This window comes from Mirounga leonina, unplaced genomic scaffold (assembly GCF_011800145.1).
Source record: "Mirounga leonina isolate KUSES-001 unplaced genomic scaffold, KU_Mleo_1.0 Mir_127, whole genome shotgun sequence".
NCBI classification, from domain to species: domain Eukaryota; kingdom Metazoa; phylum Chordata; class Mammalia; order Carnivora; family Phocidae; genus Mirounga; species Mirounga leonina.
Window position 1 is genome coordinate 16,643,078 of NW_023270316.1, and position 20,398 is coordinate 16,663,475.

The 20,398-nt window shown below is 40.1% G+C and overlaps 1 protein-coding gene across 2 annotated transcripts in view; it reads right to left on the reverse strand.

Annotated features, from left to right (window-relative positions):
• Nucleotides 1-20,398, reverse strand: part of GPC6 (glypican 6) — a 1,077,286-nt gene that overhangs the window by 792,036 nt on the left and 264,852 nt on the right. For both annotated transcript variants that reach the window (XM_035003189.1, XM_035003190.1), the window contains exon 2: nt 7,123-7,281. In XM_035003189.1, the coding sequence (XP_034859080.1) occupies nt 7,123-7,281 (159 nt within the window). The remainder of the gene's footprint in view (nt 1-7,122; nt 7,282-20,398) is intronic.

Genomic DNA, 20,398 nt, shown 5'->3' on the forward strand with positions numbered 1-20,398 from the left:
GAAGGAAGGAAGGAAGGAAGGAAGGAAGGAAGGAAGGAAGGAAGGAAGGAGGGAGGGAGGGAGGGAGGGAGGGAGGGAAGGAAGGAAGGAAGGAAAGGAGGGAAGGAAGCAAGGAGGGAAGGAAGCAAGGAAGAAAAGGGGGAGTTGGGGAGGGAGGGAAGGGAAGGAGGGAGAAAGAAAAGGAGGACAAATTTCACTTGTACAAAGATCTGGGTTTTCCATGCTTTGCATTTAAAGGACCCCTAGCATGGATCATCTATTCCAACATTGTGCAGAAGCAAGGCATTTGTGATGTGTAAATCTGTTCACTAGTTCTGCCACAGTTGAAATCCCTGGTTAGCCAATACTTATTTTTGTAAAGTCTGCCCTTTGGGAAAATTGGCAGATTACTTTCCAGTGATAGTATGACTGTTTCCAATTTCTAAGACCCAATTCAGCACACTGTGATTTCCAGAGGTGTGTCCTTCAGATAAAATACATGTCATTGAGGTGGTGGCCTAGCAAAATTAAAGGAGGTACTCAGCTAATTACTTTGTAAGATAATTAATATAACCCTTATGAATTATAGTTAGCTTGTTATTCTGTACAGTGAACAAGGGTACTAGTAGCTTAAGAAATAGAAATATCACATCTATTCATTCTTGAATAACATCATGGAAGTGGTCTGTGAGTGCATGTTTGGTTATGTGTGCATCTGTTACTGTGCTAGGATATAGAAGGTAGTGGTAGATCAGGTACATCAGTGTGCTTTACTTATCCCTCTGGAATTCCTAGAGAATCCACCAAAACAACAAGGAACAAACCACCCAATGTGGAACATAAAATATTGTTTCAGGAATAGCAGGAGGAGTCTCCATTGATGTTGGAAATGACCAGGAGATTTGCTTTGACCAACAGAACCTGGGAATAGAGTGTGCCTATCCTAGTTTAGGCAATAAGGGGCATCATGTCTCCGCTATGAACCTTAGCGTTCTACACTCCAAGATGAGAAGAAAATGACCAAGAGAGACTGTTGCCCCCAAAAGAACAGTGAAATCTAGAACAGATCAGACCAAATCATAGTTTAGAGCCAACCTGAGCAGGGCATAGACCAAAAGAGCCAAATTCAAGGGGACAATCCAAAGATGCACTGAGGAAAAATAAGTGTTTCTTGTTTATGCCCTGAAATTTTGTTGTTGTTTCTTACAAAACAATAGAAGACTGATACAGGACTGGAAAGTTTCTATAGAATATCTACATAATAGATGCACGCTAAATGTCAGTAAATGAACAGTGTCACGAAACATCAGTAGTAAATATATTTATGACCTATCCCAAGGACTTTGTGGACACGCACACAAAATCTCTAGTGCCTCTGTCCCCTCCTGCCCCATCTTTAACTAATACAAGCAATTCATCCTTTAAGGGCTCTGTCTGTCCCCTCTTCCAAAAGTCTTCTTTGACGCCTCTAAGTACAACACTTTATTGCCCCCTTTCTTCTCCAATGGACTTCTACCATCTGATAGAGCCAATCGTGCCTTCTTTACTGTTGGTTTTATACTTACATCTCTCCCACAAGGTAAGGTAAACATCATGACAGACTGTGAACATAGTTTGGTCATTATTAGTTGTCTTTTATCTACTACACCCCTGGTTAAGTATCTTCTATATAGAGAGTTCTGAATAAATGTTTCCAAACTGACACACAAGCGCACACGCACACGCACACGCACATGCCCCACCCATGTGATGGGAAATATAGAAGATTCTACTACCATATGGAAAACTACTTAGCGGTTTTTCCTTTTCAAGTAAGTGTTTTCTCTGGGAAAATTAGACCATATTTTACAGAGATCATTACATTATTGTCATCTCCACAGTATATAAATGAGAAATGATATTTAAAAAGAAAACATAAGCCGATTTGCAGCATAAAAATATTATGTCGCTGTGTATAAATTATTTCCACGTTCAGTAAAATGAGAGTTCTGAGAGTGTTACTATAGAATAAGTTCTTCAGAAGGATGGAAATTACTGCTCAACTTTTTTTTTTTTTTTTTTTGCTTTTAAAAATATATTTGCTGCCAGAATCTCTGGACAAATGTATATCATTAAAATGCATAAATAAAAACCAGAAAGGAAAGTAAAATAATAAGACCAAGAAGAACAAACTAAACAAATAAAAACCTCATATTGAGCTTCAAATGTGAATAAATTTCAGCTCAAATAAATATGAAGAAAAAAATAAGCAAAAGAAAATATCCCTTCAACTAAATTTTCCTATCTCTGAATAATCCATATTTCATATACATTCTTAGAGAATAGGGTGCTGGTACCCACATTAAGACAGAAGCTACCGGGGCTTTGTGAGATAAGAATATATAACATGGCTTAACTGATTCAATAACATTTTTGCACAAAACACTCATTCCCCTTTAATTGAGGGTCAACTTCTCACTGAATACTATTCCTGCCTTTTCCAAAAATATAGCTGGATTCTTTCCCCACCAATATCACCATTGCCTTGTTAAGGGAATATCAATAATTCTGAGCCAGAGTCCACTCGAAACAAATAAAAGCTTAGTTAGAATTTCAAGCAAATGTCAAGTTCCTATCCCATTACTATTTATAAGTCTGATGTAAGTCAAGAGTATTAGGCTACAGTCTTGGTTTCATTCTTCTTGGTGGAAACTTGGCAAATGGTTTACCCTCTCTAGGCCCCAGATTCCTTCGAGGCAAGACTATATTTAGGTGGGTAATTTTCTTTGTTAAGCATTAAAAAAAGTCCCATTCCACTTGTCTCTGAAAGACATCATCACATCCTCCCATGATGACTGGGACAGGGCAGGCGCGAGAGACAGATGAATAGATGTTGCTGTTTATGAAACCTTAGCACACTGGGGGACTGGAAAGCACAGGATAGTTTAAAGGGTCCTGAGGGTAAAGAGCTGAGCTTGAGGAGTGCTCAGCTTAGGACTCAATGCTGAGTGTCCCACCGAATAGTCTGCGACTCTGCACTGTGGTTCGCTTTGGTCTCTAGCTTAACATCTGTAAAGGGTGAGGAACAGAGCCAGGCGTTGGCCTAGTATTACTATGACTAATATCAAAGTGTTTGGTTGTTGTCTATTTTCCTAGAATCCTAACACTTTAGCCACTTAGTAGTATGACTGAGGCTGTGATTTAAACACAAATTTGACAGGTCAGAGGGTCAGTACACACAACAATATTGGGAAAAGGAGTGGGTGCATGAAGATGTCCCTCCCTTTTTTATGTTTTTATATGAGTTGCTTATTGGTTTTGCACACTTCCAGCTGCCTGGGTGTTTGGCATAGGTGTGACAGGGGAGAAGTAAAGGTTTACGTAATGCTGTGATCATCCTGCCAGGTGTTCCTGGATGGTCTTCATGATGTAACCCCGGGAGTGTTACAGAAAGTCTGGGCTTGGCTACAGAGCAAATTAAGTGCAACCCTGTAGAGTTCTGAGGAAATCTTTGCAAGCTAGGCCCCCGTCAGCAGCGGAATGGGCTTGCAGGGCTAGATAACGGAGCCAGAGGTGGAGATTTGGCCAGAGAAAGGAGGGAAGAAAAAAAAGAACTAACCAAAACCTTGTGAGACACTTGGAAAAGGACCAGTGCCAAGTGTATAAACTATTATTTTATATACCTTCATCATAACATTTCAATCCTATGTTTAAAAAGAAAAAGAAAGCTACCCAGTCATAAGAAAATTCTCTGCCAAAGAACGAGAATGTCTGCAATTGATATTATATATTTTTTTCAATTTATTGCCTCCGAGCCACAAATTTTAGGGCTAATGGAGGTATGAAGCCAAACTTGTCCATTTAGGAAAGGTGGGGAAGAATTCATATTAATTCAGGTTTAGCTTCTGAGCACCCAATGAATAGTTAGAATTTTATACAGAGTCTCTTCTAAATATTACCAAAGATATTAATAAAAACTGGAAAGAATATGGCAATAAACAGAATGCTATGTTAAGGGGCGCCTGGGTGGCTCAGTCATTAGGCGTCTGCCTTCAGCTCAGGTCGTGATCTCAGGGTCCTGGGATTGAGCCCCGCATCGGGCTCCCTGTTCGGCAGGAAGCCTGCTTCTCCCTCCCCCACTCCCCCTGCTTGTGTTCCCTCTCTCATTGTGTCTCTCTCCGTCAAATAAATAAATAAAATCTTGTTATGTTAAGGTTTTTGGAATTTCAAATTTTAGGAATCATCTCTCCCACAAAATGAAAACCTAAATGGAATCAAAACATTTCTAGTACAGTAAGGAAAGCAACAACTGTAGACTAATGACTAACAGTGACTGAATTTAGCCTCCCTGAATAGGGTTTGGACTGAATCATATGTATCAGGTGCAATTTAATTGCTCCTGTACTTAATGAAAATAGGAAAGGGAGTAGTCACCTTCTCATGGAATATAGTTATATATATAATAGAGCCAACTAAAACATGCAAAATCCAGATGACAAGTCAAGATCCCTAAGAAAGTGGGACTGGAGTCAGAAATGCAAAATGGACACTTTGGATCAAGGGACCCCACAGCAAGAATGCAAAATGACTCACGGAATGGGAAGCTACCAAAAATAAACGAGTCTTTCAGAGCACCACTGATTTTATCTGGGAAAATAAAACTCAGAGGGTAACATTCCATAGCTGATCCTAGATAGTTCTGTGCTCATACCAACTGATACTCATCAATGAGGAAGTTTTGTTTGTTTGTTTGTTTTTAAACTAAGGGAAAAAAATGGAAAACTGCCCACGTGAATGCACGCCTGTTCCTGAAAGGCGACTCAGCCGGATTCCCTTCATGGGATAAGAAGGTAGTCATACAACTGTGCGGCTGACCTTCTCGAAACTGCCTAAACAAACAGCAGAACTTCTAATGGTAAATTTTAAATTTACATATTTTCTTAATTTTTTTTTAAGACCGAGCTCTTCAAAAGCTGAGCTCACCAGGATCACATTTTGAGTTTTAAAAATAAGGCTGGCTGAAAGCTTCCTTGAAAAAAAAAATCTCAACTTCTCCCCATCCCAGCCTAATGCAGTGAGATGCACTATGAGGAAAAGAATTCACCACCCCCCATGTCAGATCTAATCTTAACAAAAATCAGTGTCCTGTCAAACCAATGGACATAATACCCCAAAGTATATTAAAACAATTTAATTTTTTTTTTTTAAGATTTTATTTATTTGCGAGAGAGAGAATGAGAGACAGAGAGCATGAGAGGGAGGAGGGTCAGAGGGAGAAGCAGACTCCCTGCTGAGCAGGGATTCCTGACTTGGGACTCGATCCTGGGACTCCAGGATCATGACCTGAGCCGAAGGCAGTCGCTTAACCAACTGAGCCACCCAGGCGCCCACATTAAAACAATTTAAAACACATCTGGAGAGAGAGAGAGACAGAGACAGAGAGACAGAGACAGAGAGATGGAGAGAGGTTTCTTTAGTAAGACAAGTGAGATGAGATCAAGGATTCTGAATCCAAAGATTAATATTAAAAGTCATTGAGATGAGAATACAAGTATCTTGTTCTGTCCTTTTGAATGGCTTTACACATTTAAAAAAAATCAATCAATTCCCCATAAAACTACCTTACATGAAATATTTTTATTGAAAGGAATACACAGCGTGTGTCACGAATGGTGCCCCAGAATTATTTCCCCGCAATTTTGGAGTACAGCTTAATAAAGGCACAAGAATCATTTTCCAAAGACAGGTAAAAGTCAACAGCACCAGGTCGCTCTCCCTGCTTTCTGTAACAAATGATAAGGTGTCTCAATTTGCCTCCATCTGAAGTGATACATTATCATTCCTCAAACCCGGAGCCCCTTCAGGGGCTCCTGAATGTCACTGGATTTGTAATCTGTCAATTAAGGGGAACAGCTAAGTACCCCCTGGTTTCATTCAAGGGAACAACAGTCACAGCATCACCTCTAAGTAAGGAATTATTTTCGTACACATCCACATATAAAGTTGAACACAGAGGAAGAGGCAGAGGAAGAAGGTGCAGATGTTGAGATCCTTGGCAGAAAAGATGAAGTCCCACTGACTTCCATGGAAGATGTCACATCCCCTTAAGCACTGAAAACACTGCCAGGTGGACCTGCCTTTCAGAATTCAGAGGGCTGATTTGAAAGAAATTGGTGTTGCTATAATAGTTTCAAGCAGCAATGAAGCAGAACATTTTACCTACTACAGAGAACAGAAAAAGGAAAATCAAAACTTCGGCAAGCCTTTTCTAAACCGGCTCTATCGTGCATTGTCTAGAGAGGATGAGGCAGGTCTCCTGCCCCATGACAACTCAGTGTGACCCAACGCTTGTACAAGGAAGGGTCACCGCGATTGGCGAGTCTGCTGACAATGAGCCCCAGGAAGCACATTCCTTTCTTAGAGCACTAAAGACTACACAACCACCTAAGCATATGAACTTCATCACTATCATTATTAATTCAGTTTACAAAAATTAGGTTGCTTTTGAATAATTTTTTTTCTGAAGTTCGGATGAGAAAATTCAATGCTGAAATCCAAGTAATAATTGCTTTCACTCTTTGTGCTTTCTCCTACAAAATGTTTATTTAACAAATAGAATATAGAAAGGAACTTGATGACTTATAATCAGGAAATCAATAGAGGATTTAAACCTTACGCAGAATGCACTGTCACGGCAATGTAAAATGTGGCTAGATCCTTGGAGGAGCAAACTCTGAAATAAAGGAGTCCATGTCTGTAGCACTTAAAACAAGTCTGTCTTCTTGGAAGTGTTGTTATATTTCAAAATAATTTTAAATGACATTTAATTATTTTAGAGAAAATCCCCAGATGAAAAATTAAGACAAGCTATGATGTGACAAAACCTGAATTAGAATCACTCTAATCATGAAAAATTAAGCTAAATCTTTCAGAATAAATCTCACAGGCAGACCACAAATTCAAAACAGCACTTTGTTCACTCGGGCTGTTCTAAGATATTACTACAAAAGTTGTCAAGAACTATTTTTCTAAAAATAGACCAAGTTATATAAATGTTTAAGAAGGAAAGAAAAGCTCCTGCTTAAAAAAATGTTTTTCACGGAAGGCCGAGATTCTCAGAAAGGCACACCCAGAACAGAGTGAAGCAGAAACTGTCCCACCTACCGTCAAACTTCTTGTGCCTGGACACGAATGTGGTGCGTACAAAATGGCTCGTCTCTTCCACGAGGTTTTCAAACTCGAGTTTGCTTTGCTGGCTTAATTTGTCTTCCATTTCTGTGGTGCAGCATGTATATTCTTGAGGGCAGATTCTTAAGTGTTCCCCTGCAATGAGAAGGTAAACGTCAGGATGGGATGATAGGGACTTCGGGGAATTTGCTTCTCCAACATTCCCCTCAAATCCTGGGGCACCTGGTCCAGCAACCCTTTGGGCCAGCGCCATGATCGCATCTGGGCCTCAGTGGACTTAACATCCCAAGCATTCAGGACTTCAGTTGAGCCAGATGTTGTGTTCTGAACGTTTGTGTCCCTCCAAATACATACGCTGAAATCTTAACATAGTATTAGGATCTGGGGCCTTTGGGAGGTGATGAGGTCATGATTGGAAGTAGTGCTCTTATAAAACAGCCCCCAGAGAGCTAGTTTGTCCCTTGGACACATGAGGATGCAGCAAGATGGTGTCTGGGAACCAGGGAGCGGGCCCTCACCACACACGGAATCTACTCGTGCCATGATCTTGGACTTCCCAGCCCCGCAGAAGTAGGAGAAATAAATGCCTTTTGTTTATAAGCCACCCAGTTTATGCTATTTCTGTTACAGAAGCCCAAACAGACTAAAACACCTGATGTTTAGTCCCTGCCATGGAAGGGAAAGTATATTGAAGACCTCAGAAGACCACGACAATGTCCCTGCTTTTATTTGAAATGTGCCAAGTCGCGCCAGGTGACAAGAGATGTAATACAGTTATAAGTGTGCTTGTCTTTGGAAACCTCCAGTAACGCACAAGATGCTCAGTCCCATCACCGCAGTCTGTGTGACAGCAAGGGCAAGACAAGATGGGGATCATTCCTTGTGTTCTGTCTCTGCCTGTCCGTCTGTCAGAATGCATCAGCTTTGCTCGCGGGGAAAGTGAGTGTGTTTTCAATGGCAGGTCTCATGTGGCACACAATCCTTCAGTTGACAATTCTTGTCAGAGAGGAAATGTTCTCCTGCAAGGAGGAAGGCACTGAGGGGTTTAATTAATGCTTACATTCTATGGAAATGTAAAGTAAAAGGTAATGAAAGTCGTATTTAATTCAACGTCTTTATCTCTGGATACACCAGACCACTTCCTTTGGCAATATTGCTTTCTTCCGTGCTATTTGCAAGGAGGAAACAAACCTCTGCTTCATGACCTTAAAATAGACTGTTAATGCATAAAATGTGAATTTCCCATTGAGGCAGCTCTGTTAATGTCATAATGTTTGGTGGAGCCTGTGGAGGGAAGAAGAAAAATCCCCCCAACATCTTGGTAAGCAGGAACAACAAATTGCCCCTGGGATCAAAGACACTGTAGGGCACTGAAATCCAAATGCACAAGTACTTGATGCGGTGATTAAAATTCATTTATAATGCTTAACGGTACTTATATAAAATTATGTCCTGCGACCTGTGTGAAGTATAGGGTGTTTCATGTTTATGTCGTTGGATGCTTTAGTGCCTACTTAAGACAACCCCAGAATAAAAAATGACCAGAACTGTGTACCAAAGTTAGATCTTATATAATTCCTGGAAGGGAGGGAGACCATAAAATATCATATGTATATTTTTTTAAAAAGGAAATGAAAATGCATTGTACTTGATAAATATCAAATTCAAGATAACAGTTCCCTTCCAGGAGAAATTAGGACTTGAGAGAGTGCTCAAATACTTTTATCTATAATCTTTTATTTCCTAAGTTGTTTGATGGATGCATTATGTTTATCATACTATTACCTTTGCTTTTTCTGTACCTTGAAAATATTTTGTAATAAAAACTTGGAAATGTGTCATTAAATAAGCAGTAGCCACTACAGCTGTGCTAGAGGGGAGAACAGGGGGTAGGTATTAAGAAAGAAAAACAGGCTGCCCTTGACATTCAGAAGCCAGCCTGGCAACTCACAGCTAGGTCATGATAGTCTATTACACCTAAACAATCTCACAGAAATGCCAATCCCAGACAAAATTACTCCAAGACCATGATAAAGGAGACAAAGCAAAGCCACTTCAAAATTTTGTCTAAGCACACACAAAAACAAGGCTCTATGTCATCAAAAAAGTACTGAACATCTCCTCTCTGAGGCAAAATGAATGTACTTCCTTACCATTTACAGATTGATCTTCATACTACTCTCCCTCCTTGTTGATCAGATTTATTGAGATACCTTTTCGTAGATTTACCTCTCCTTTCTGAAAGCATCCAATCGAGGCTGAAGCCCTGCTTCTCTGAACCCTCCCCCAAACCACCCAACAAAACTCCAAGTCCTATAATCGATTCTTTCAAAGTCCCTCTCACTGAGAAACCCCATGGTTCTCCCTGGTGTATTCTTGCTTGAGGATAAGTGATATCTTATTCAACTACCGGTGTGTTCCTAATAGGTTCTCATTTGAAGGTACTGACGATACCAAAATGGGGATGTATAGAACAATATGAATTTTGAGATTTTTCTCCAAGTCATTCTGATACTCCCATCCCAGTAAAAAAGCAGAGTTCTAGAGGTTAAGACACTGGTAAAGAATAAAAGTGGCTTTATCAAAAGCAAATGGCCTACAAATCTCTAATTCACTTTTTATAAAATATAAATCTAACTGATAAGGACAAAACTCTGTATCCACATTGAATAGATATTCAGCATTAACAATTCTGCATAATGTTCCCTTCTCTGACTGGTTATAAACCATTTCCAAAAATCTCCCTATTCTATTTCCCACCCTATTGTGTGCAAATGGGATGTCCATTTCTCAAGATTTAGTACTTCGGGCCTACATTCTACTTCTGAATCGTTACAAATGAGTTTTCAGCAAAATGCATTGGACTTGTGGTGACTAGCTGATCAAAAGAGAATAAACATTTTATGACCTGAGGGAAATAACTGTATCTGGGATATTTGGGGAAGAAACGCCATGGATCTACATTCATGAAATTAGACTGGATTGGAAGCACTCTAATCTCCAATCACTCCAAGAAAATCAGTATTTTATGTTGAGTGATAAAGAAAAACAGGAAGATACTTCTTCATGGGACAACTTCATTTTTTTTAAAGATTTTATTTATTTATTTGAGAGAGACAGAGAGTGAGTGTGGGAAGGAGCAGGGAAGAGGCAGAGAGAGAGGGAGAAGCAGACTCCCTGCTGAGCAGGGAGCCCGATGTGGGGCTCGATCCCAGGACCCTGGGATCATGACCTGAGCTGAAGGCAGATGCTTAACTGACTGAGCCACTCAGGTGCCCCCATGGGACAACTTTAAACCAAACTTACTCTGTGTGTGTGTGTGTGTGTGTGTGTGTGTGTGTGTGTGTAGGGTAATAAGGCACACGTAAGCAGCTGCCCTTCTGATTCAATGTATTATTAGATGTTTTCTGGAACTGGAAGTGTCCTCAAGAAGTCAACACCTTCATGCAGGCCCAGGCAGAGAGATAACTAGAGACATGGAAAGACAGACATAGACAAGCACAGAGAAAGTGAAGAGTGTTTCAGAATCCTGCCGTAGGAAGAGTAAATCTTCCATGCAAAGTACTTGTTAGAGTGTCTAGAGAGAGACCATGCTGATGTCCCTGAGCATACAGGATCTGGGGTTGTGAAACGTGTGGTCGAATCTAGGCTGAGCCTTGTTTTCTTTCTAACGTATGCTAGATAAGAAGGTTGTGGAAGAATGGACCCATTGAAGTACAGTTCCTTTCTCCCCCAATCTGAAGTCACTGATATTTGTCAAAGCAACCTGGTAACTTCAAATGGCCAGAAAGACTTAGGACAACTGCATGATTTGTTCTGACTACGTTTGTTCATTTATTTTGGGTTTGGCCCTAGTACAGGGGTTTGTAAACCATGGCCTCTGGGCCAAATCTGGCCCACCATCTGTATTTGCACGCCCTGAGAACAAAATGGTTGGGGGGAAAAAAATCAAAAGAATGATATTTTGTACTAGATGAAATTCAAATTCAATTGTCCATAAATAACGTTTTACTAGAAGACAGTCCCACCCCTCCATTTACGCATCAGCTGTGCCTCTTTTAGTGTGCGAACACTAGAGCAGTCATGAGAAAGACCACAGAGACCTTGCACTTGAATATTTACATTCTGAAATCATACGTGGAAGCTACTCTGCCACATAAAGAGTTAGCTCTAGCCCTTCCTGTTCCAGTTTGCCCGAATGACAAGAATGTGAAACTTTTCTCAGCTTACGAACATCGTGCTTCCTAACATGAGTATTTGATATAATAATGAGATGCTTCCAAAGTGGTAACTTATGAAGGAGAAGAAAGTGTTGTCCTTTATAAGCTTCCCACACACTCTCTCAAATTCTCTCAGGTTCTCTATGTTATTTATTACATAATTAGATAATAACATTTAGCTCAACGGGAGTGCCCCTAGATACCTCCAAGATCGCTAATATTAAACATACTAAATAGTTCATTCCAGGAGATCAGGATAAGAGACCATAACTGCAAAAAATGGGGGATGAAAATAACAATGACTGCACCTTCACTCATCAAACATTTATTGAAACCCGTGTGCAACTCAGGATGATAGGTTCATGTCCACCAAGATCAGGCGCAGGGTCATGCCATCAGCTTACACAGGTGCATGCTTTTTGGGGGCACCTGCTGTTCATGCGGGTGAATTCCCAGGTTCCTGCATTTTTGTAGAACTCTCCACTAGCTGTACCATCAACAAGGGAGATTACAGAGTGGGAGAAGGGAGTTCCACCAGGAAGTGAGAGACTGAGCCAAGGCTCAGGGACATACAGTCAGGCTATAAAATTGTCATCTGTTTTTGAAGAAAGAAGCGATGGGCTCTTCCCCCCTTTACATGCCTCTTTGAACTGCGTGTCACTCTTTACAATATCTTTTCCCAAATGCCTGCTCGGATGTTTGTTTTCACTCCAAAACACAGAGGTGACAGGAGAAATGTGATTCTGCCAAATTGTGCTCCCTCCAGGGATGGCCCTGGGTCTGAAAACCGCCAGGAATCGACTTGGTGAGTGGCAAGAGCAGGAGACAGGAGGACCCCGTCAACCACAGAAGCCAGCCTCTGTGGGTCTGCTTCAGCAGACTCCCTGCCCTCGGAGGTGACACACTGGGGACCTCAGAATGCACAACCCAAACAAACAAACAACCAAGATGAAGTGCCCCAGATGCGTCACATTTCACAGACTAGAGCCAGCCAAACTCTTGGCTTTTAGACAGGTTTGGAGTGTGCAGGGAAATTACTAACCTTACATTTCCTGAAAGGTAGGTAGGAAATCAAAAACTAATAAGGGCAAGGAAAATGGCAAGATCTCACACAACAGAGCACTTTGATTTCTGAACTCCAAATTCCATTTGATGACAGTGCGATATTTGCTTTTGGACTTGGCCCTCTTGAGCGTGTGTGGTCTATGCCAGAGTGCTCTCATCCTTGAACTCTTAAAATCCCCACTGTCAATTAGCCATGTCTGGTACCAAGCTAAGTCTCCTCCTCTTTCGATATGTCGCCTCAAATAACCATTGCGTTTGTTCATCTAGTGCCTAAGGAAGTTGACTGGAGCAAATAATCTAAGGAAACAGGCTTAGGGACGTAAAAAACTCTAGAATAAGTGAACTTTTAACTAGAGTTTCTGATAGCTGAAATAATTTAAATTGGAGTTAATAGTCCTGGACTGTTTTCAGTCTCATAAAGCTCCTCTACAAGCTAATCAGCAGTGGCAGAAAATAGGAAAGCAGTAGTTTTTAAATGTATGTTCTAGTTCATTTCTCTAAGTTCACATTCCCAAAACCTCCGCAAAAGCACTTCATCAACATTTTTCAGCGTGAAGTGTTATTATAAATGATCCTTTCATATCTTTAAGGGCTGCTCTTTAGCAGAGTTGTTCACTACCATAATCAGAACGTTCAAACTTACACACAAGTTTTTTAAGATTCACTTAATGTTCTACTTCAGCGGATCTTATCACTCAAATAAACTATATTAGTGTCACCCTTTGATGTTGTCAATTTTCCAATAAAGACTTTAAATACTAATTCTTTTAGTTATAAAATGTTCACTCAGTATTTTGCAAAATTCCTTTGGAGGGAACCAATAAGTTAATTGTGTAAATCTGTTCCAACAAGTGCACAGAGAGGATTTCAAACATGCTATGAAGACCTTTCCTTTTCTGCTTCTTTGAGAATAAGACTCACCAGGTTTGTATTTCAATATAAACTTTTCATATAGGAAGTAGTCAGATGATAACAAAATCTCTTCAACATTCAAAATGTTAATTTGTTGGTCTCAAGAGAGTTCTTCAAGAATTAAGACCAGTAAAGAAATATTGTTCTCATTATTTCTGTATTTCAGACTCAAACTAAAAGTTATATAAGCACAGAAAACTTCAATTATACTCTCTAGGTATCTCAGAACAAGATAAGCAAAATGCCAAGGCAAAGATAAGAATCCTCAATTCCCCATCTCCCCTCCCATTGCAAGGTACACCTTCTGTCTGCCCAACAGTTATGAGCACTCTCTGTATGTCAGGCACTGTGAAGTACGTATTTTTATTGTCTTTATTTTACAAACTAGGAAACAGAATTGTAGATTAAGTAGCTTAATCTTTAAGCTAGAAAAGATCTGTCTCCAAAGCTCATCCTTATAACCACTCTAACTTGTGACAAGATTCATTGGACCACAGCAGCAAACTGAGAGACATCATAGAATATCTTAAATTTCCAGAGAAACTTGATATGTGTAGGAAACTGCACAAACTGTTGGAAGTAGCTGAAGTTTCAACATCAAATTTTACTACATTCCTTCAATGATGTCATATCTTTATGAAGCTGGGTGGGGTTTTGGTTAATTTTCCTTAATTTCCTTTTTTTTTTTTTTAAAGATTTTATTTATTTATTTGAGAGAGAATGAGAGAGAGAGAACACATGAGAGGGGGGAGGGTCAGAGGGAGAAGCAGACTCCCCGCTGAGCAGGGAGCCCGATGCGGGACTCAATCCAGGGACTCCAGGATCATGACCTGAGCCGAAGGCAGTCGCTCAACCAACTGAGCCACCCAGGCGCCCCTCCTTAATTTCCTTAATGTTCACATGGGTAGCATATGAAAATCAGCATGGAACAGGAAACGAAAGTGGTGATGTCTAATTCAAGTGTAGGCTTTGAGCAGTTGCGTGCTGCCCACTAGTAAATAGTTGTGACTATTTAAGAATTAAATTTTCAGAACGTTCCTATAATGTATACATAATGCTTGCAAATGGCTACTAGCTCCTTATGAGATAAATTCTTAATTGTTCAGATTTAAGAAGAAATGGCTAGTACTTCTTCTGGCCTAGGGGTGTCATGGAAAAAAAAAATTCCTGAGGCAGTACAAGAATTTTGTGTGCAGTGGCTAGTACCAGTAACATAGATAAACACGTATCACCGTGCCGCTATGAAGGTATTTTGTAGATGTGGTTAAGACGTATGACTTGAAGAAAAAAAATAATACTCTCAATAGTGTGGGTGGGCCTTACCCAATCAGTTGAAAGCCCTCGTGAGCAAAAACTAAGGTTTCTTTGAGAAGAAGAAATTTTGCTTTAAGACTACAGCATCGACTCTTGAGTTTTCAGTCTGCAAGCCCCATCACATTGCTGGAGTCAATTCCTTAAAAAAGACATGTGAATGTGTGTGTGCGTGTGTGTGTGTGTGTCTTATTGGTTCTGCTTCTCTGCAGAACCCTGACACTAAGGCTTCCATGAACAGAGAACGTATGGGAACCTCTGTACTAGCTCCCAGTGCATCTACAAGAGCGCTCATCACAATTGCCATGCTTATCTGTTTTACCCAAAGTTTAGTACCATTGCTTACTCTTTTTTTTGCCCCTTTCAGTGCCTATCAATCCCAGTATCTGAGATATTAGATGGAGTCAGTGTTGTGTTGGTTTAACAACTAGCTCTCCAGTTTTGAGGAGGAGCCCTGATTTATAGAGTTTGCCAATTATCATGGTATGAATACTCCTCTATGGCTGATTTCTAGCTATCAAAATGATGTTCCTAGATGTTGAGCTCTGAAAGGCTATGCAGCATGATAGAAACCTCAATAAAGAAGGTCTAGAGGGAACATGCCTAAACGTAATAAAGGCATTATATGAAAAACTCACAGCAAACATCATATTCATCATACACTATAAACACACACACACACACACACACACAGGAATATTACTCAGCCACCAAAAGGAATGAAATCTTGCCATTTGCAACCATGTGCATGGAGGAGTTAGACAGTGGTATGCTATGCAAAATAAGTCAGAAAAAGATAAATACCGTACGACTTCACTCATCTGCGGAATGTAAGAATCAAAACAAATGAGCAAAGGGGGAAAAAGAGAGAGAGAGAGAGAGAGACTAACCAAGAAACAGACTTTTAACTGATGGTTACCAGAGAGGAGGTGGGGGGGAGGGGGTGATGGGTGAAACAGGTGAAGGGGATTAAGAGTACACTTACGATGAGCACTGAGTAATGTACAGAATTGTTGAATCACTGTATTGTACACCTGAAACTAATGTAACACTGTATGTTAACTCTGCTGGAATTAAAAACTTAATTAAAAAAAGAAAAGTCGTGAAGCAGCCACCATCACATTAACATTTCCTCCATACAGCTACAAAAGACCCCAAGAGTACAACTAATAGTGAAATAATTAGGAAGTGATGAGTTTTAAGTATTTATTACTTTGGTTTTCAATATAATTTATTTAACTGCAAATTATACAACTTAATAATGGCTGTGCTAAGGGATGCCTGGGTGGCTCAGTCAGTTGAGCATCTGACTCTGGATCTCAGCTCAGGTCTTGATCTAGGGGTCCTAAGTTCAAGCCCCATGTTGGGCTCCACACCTAGCGTGTTGCCTACTTAAATAAGCAAATAAATAAACAAACAAAGGAATAAATAAATACAATAATGGCTGTGCTTAAGCACAGGCTCACAAAATTCTTGAAAATTGTAATTATCCGTTCTTACAAGCTGGAATGTGCTAATGAACCACCACCTGCAGCTAAATGTACTGTATGTATATTGTTAATTGGCTTCTTCGTTCAATTAGCTGGGTTCCCGAATTCAATTAAAAAGCCCTAGATCAACAGAATCTGCCATTTCCACTACCTACATTTAGATCTATGGGTCTATTTGCCTCAAAGGAAAATTGGTTCTTCACAGTTATTTCTGACTGCCAAGGTAGAGTGAAGAATTCCCCGGAGAGAGATGAGGAGGAGTGCGATAAAAGGAGTAGTTGTTTTAAGAAAGGCGGACAGTGTGGACCATGGCGAAACTGTGTGTTTAAAGGAAAAGTCACCACTAGTGACAAGCAAGATTATCATCCAGCAAGGTGAGCCAAGGTGATTGACCCATGTTTTGCAATTTTCAGTCGCAGACTGTTGCCACAATTCCAGGACTCAGGGAGAGAGTTGAGAGGGAAACTGTTACCTTGTGCTACTGTTATAAAAGCGCGAAGGTTCATTATACCATAGCCACCTGCTCATATCCACTGCTACTATACCCATAACCAGTAATTATGAGCCCTGTCTTGTTTATTTTTGAAGTGTTCATTGCATTTAGCATAGCTATTTGCACATGGAAGTCTTTATACTAAATGCTGAATCGGATGCATCTGACTCTTTTTGCTCTCTTCGATCATTCATTCATCCATTCCCTTCTTTAATCACCACACAACAGCACACAAGCAGCAGGTTATGCTTGGTGCTAAGGGACAAGAAGCTTAGAATTCAGCTTGGGGAGGTGCACCTATGTGCTAAGGTCCAACTTATAGAAAAGCACATTATCCTCATCATCTGCACAACTCCCAGACTCTCATGACTCTTACAGGAACAACGGTAATTATAGGAGCTCTCTGATTGTAGCTTGCCTACTTGATTTCTAGACAAGAGTCGTATTGCCCATCTATCCAAGTTTCAATAACAAGCAGGAACATCCAAGTAGAGATTTCATCTGTTTCTTTCGCTTCACCCCAGCTCAAGTATCTTTCAAACTGGAGGACCTAAAACCGTTTAGCAGGTGTTCACAAAGCATTCATGTTTCAATTTTATAGAGTATTTCAGAGCTCATCATATGAATTAAGGATAAGTGTTTCTTGTGAAAGTTTTGCTACCGTTGTGTATTTTATGTATGCATTAGGTTGTGATAAACAGTGTTATTTCTTATAGCAGTTTGTGGGCAAAAATTGGGAAGCCAAAGTTTGCTATTGTGTGTAAGTGATGACAGAAAGGGCAAAGAGCCCACTTACTAATGCATACTTGTGAAATCATAAATAGCCAGCACTCCTTTAGAAAGGCTGGACTGATTTTATGCATGTTTTCTTCTTCAGTCATGTCATGATGTCTTGCCTGGAAGACTTCTTAGAGATGTCTAATCTTTACCATGCTTCCTAAAAATTTTTACACAGGCTTATTTTCCACTTGTGTTTCATAAACATGCTGTCTTGGGACCCATAAGAGTGTCTAATTGCTAACCTAGAACGGGGGATTTAAGTAAGATGTTTCAAGCTTCATTCCTGCTCACAATTCATTTGCCATTTGTCTTAGAAACTGTCCAAAACTTCATATTCAACTGTTCAAGTAAGTCGATAAGCCTACAGCCTGAATGGCATCTTTACGGGCAGGCTTGGTCAGATCCTGTTAAGCTGCTCTGACACGGCTTTGCCAAATACAGGCAAACAGTAACTCACCAGGTCTCTGTGACCTTCTGCAAGTCAACTGACCAGAGTTGCTGACTTACGACTTTCTCTTCCTTTCACTCATATTGCGTAAATCAAACCAACTGCTTCCAGTAAGTTCAACCACAGATGATGATCAATTTCAAGTTTATTGCAGTTGTAATCCCACACCCGTCTTCGCTTACTTGAAGTTTAACCATTCTTACAATTGAATTTGGTGATCCTGTGGTGATATACAATAAACCAATCTACAAAGTGCTTGCTTTGACCCTGATAACAGCAGATCAGCATTCTTACTAAATTATATGACAGCTCACTTGCAAATTTAGGATTTACTGTTCAAAGCCCAATGGCTGTAAACAAGTGCAGAACAATTCAGTAAAGGGGCCGAGGCCAGGTGAGAGTGATTAAGAACCTAATCAAATTGAACTGCATGTAAGCCTTCGTGAATAATTATTTGTCTTCCCCATAAAACACTGCAATTATAGTAGGCATCCGTAAAACCATGATTGCAACACTGATCATATCATACAGAGAATAAAGTAATAAAAGGCAAGGTGGCTAGAAATGTTTCAAGATCTATGGTATAGTCTATAAGTGTATATTTCCTTAATTGTCTGCCTCCATGACAATGAAACTCCATAATATCTAACCTTTTACACCTCAAAGAGACATTAATTTATAATAAATTGCTCTAATTCCCACTAATCATTTAAGATAGATACCCATAGGTAAATATCACTCTGCTTCTATATCATAGATGAGTGACAGGAGGTCCACAGAAGGGAGATAGTCCTTTTCCCCTGGCATCTCATTTCCAATTAATAAAGGGCAAGAGGTCTCTTTCTAAAATTTGTGTATGGGGATCCAGATTTTTAAATGATACTATGTCAAATGCTATAATAAATTCCAGCATCCTTTCCAACCTGAGCTTTAAAATGTCAGTGTGCATGTGATAACAGTATCGTCAAGCATTACCATTCCAAAACTTGTGATTAAAGCTCAGCCATGGGGGTGCCTGGGTGGCTCAGATGGTTAAGTGTCTGCCTTCGGCTTGGGTCATGATCCCAGGGTCCTGGAATCGAGCCCCGCGTCGGGCTCCTGGCTCAGCGGGGAGCCTGCTTCTCCCTCTCCCTCTGTCTCTCCCCCTGCTCATGCTCTCTCTCTCTCTCTCTGTGTCAAATGAATAAATAAAAAAATCTTAAAAAAAAAAAAAAGCTCAGCCATATAGTTTTAAACCAAGACGACTGTAGAACCTCAGAAGAGACTGGAACAAAAACTCTCCTGAAATTGAAGCATATATCCCTACATCCTTAAAAGAGAAAGGAAAGGCCACATTGAATTTTAAAGAACACACTGCATAAAGATGATTGAAAATCATTTGACATATAACATAATATTTGAAAAGAATGCCTTTTTTTAAACTTAAATCTCAATAGGAATACAAACTCAATACTTAAGGGGCACTAGGAATAATCACAGCATTTTCTTCTTCATAATCTCTCTTTGGAATATATTTCTTACACTGATTCAAAGAAGGCAGAATCGATGGTCACCTATATCCCATAATGCAGATGAGAATCATGTGTAGCTTTGCTTTCACTAAGCACTTAAAATCCCTATGTCCAAAATAGGTGCTTACGTCAATATCATTTAACCCAACGGAATACTTGATTTATCAGATTGGCTCTTTCAGAATAAGACGTTAGTGTTAACTCTCTCAAGTCAGGCCCTGGTTTTGATGAAAAGGCTAGAGGGTGATGCCATTCTAATTTCGGGGTGCCGATGCGGCTCCGGAAACTTCACTTTAGCCTATGTCTATGCATCCCCTCATAGTTGTCATTATAAGCTACACACTCTGTGGCTAGACTCCCTAAATTCAATGTATTAGGGGAAGACAAAATATACATAAAGATACGTGTAGACAATTAATAGAACACAAAGAAGCTAAAGGTCCAACTTAGCCCAATTTATAATATATGATCTGATTTACTGAGTTTGTCTTCAGGACTTCTGCATAGTTCCTCGAGTAATAACTATTTGGGGCTCACACTCTTCACCCTTGAAAAGCCCCCTGAATTTAAAGAACTTCTCCTCCAAGAAACTCACACTGATCAACTTAGTTGAGGTTAATCTACCTGTTCCACATAACGGTGTTCCTTGTGATCTGTGTATTCATGATGGTGTTCATTCCAATGTATTTGAATTGAAGTTATTTATGAAGAAGTCTATATTTCCATTCATCTCTTGCTACTCTCCTTCTTGAGACACATGCCAAGCAGAACTCTTGGCAGCACAAACTTATTATGCTCAATTATACTCTCGACCTTGGCAATGCTATTCTCTCTACACGGACACCTATGAGAGCTTCTCCTCGGCCCCTCTACTCTTCCCCTCCGTCTCTCTTCTCATCCTTCAGTCTCAGCTTCAACACCACTTCTCCTGAGCCTTCGCAGATCCTCAAGTCTAGGTAAGGCTTGTTGCTGTCCCATTAGCTCTGCACATGGCCTTTCCTTACACGTATCCCTACGCTGCA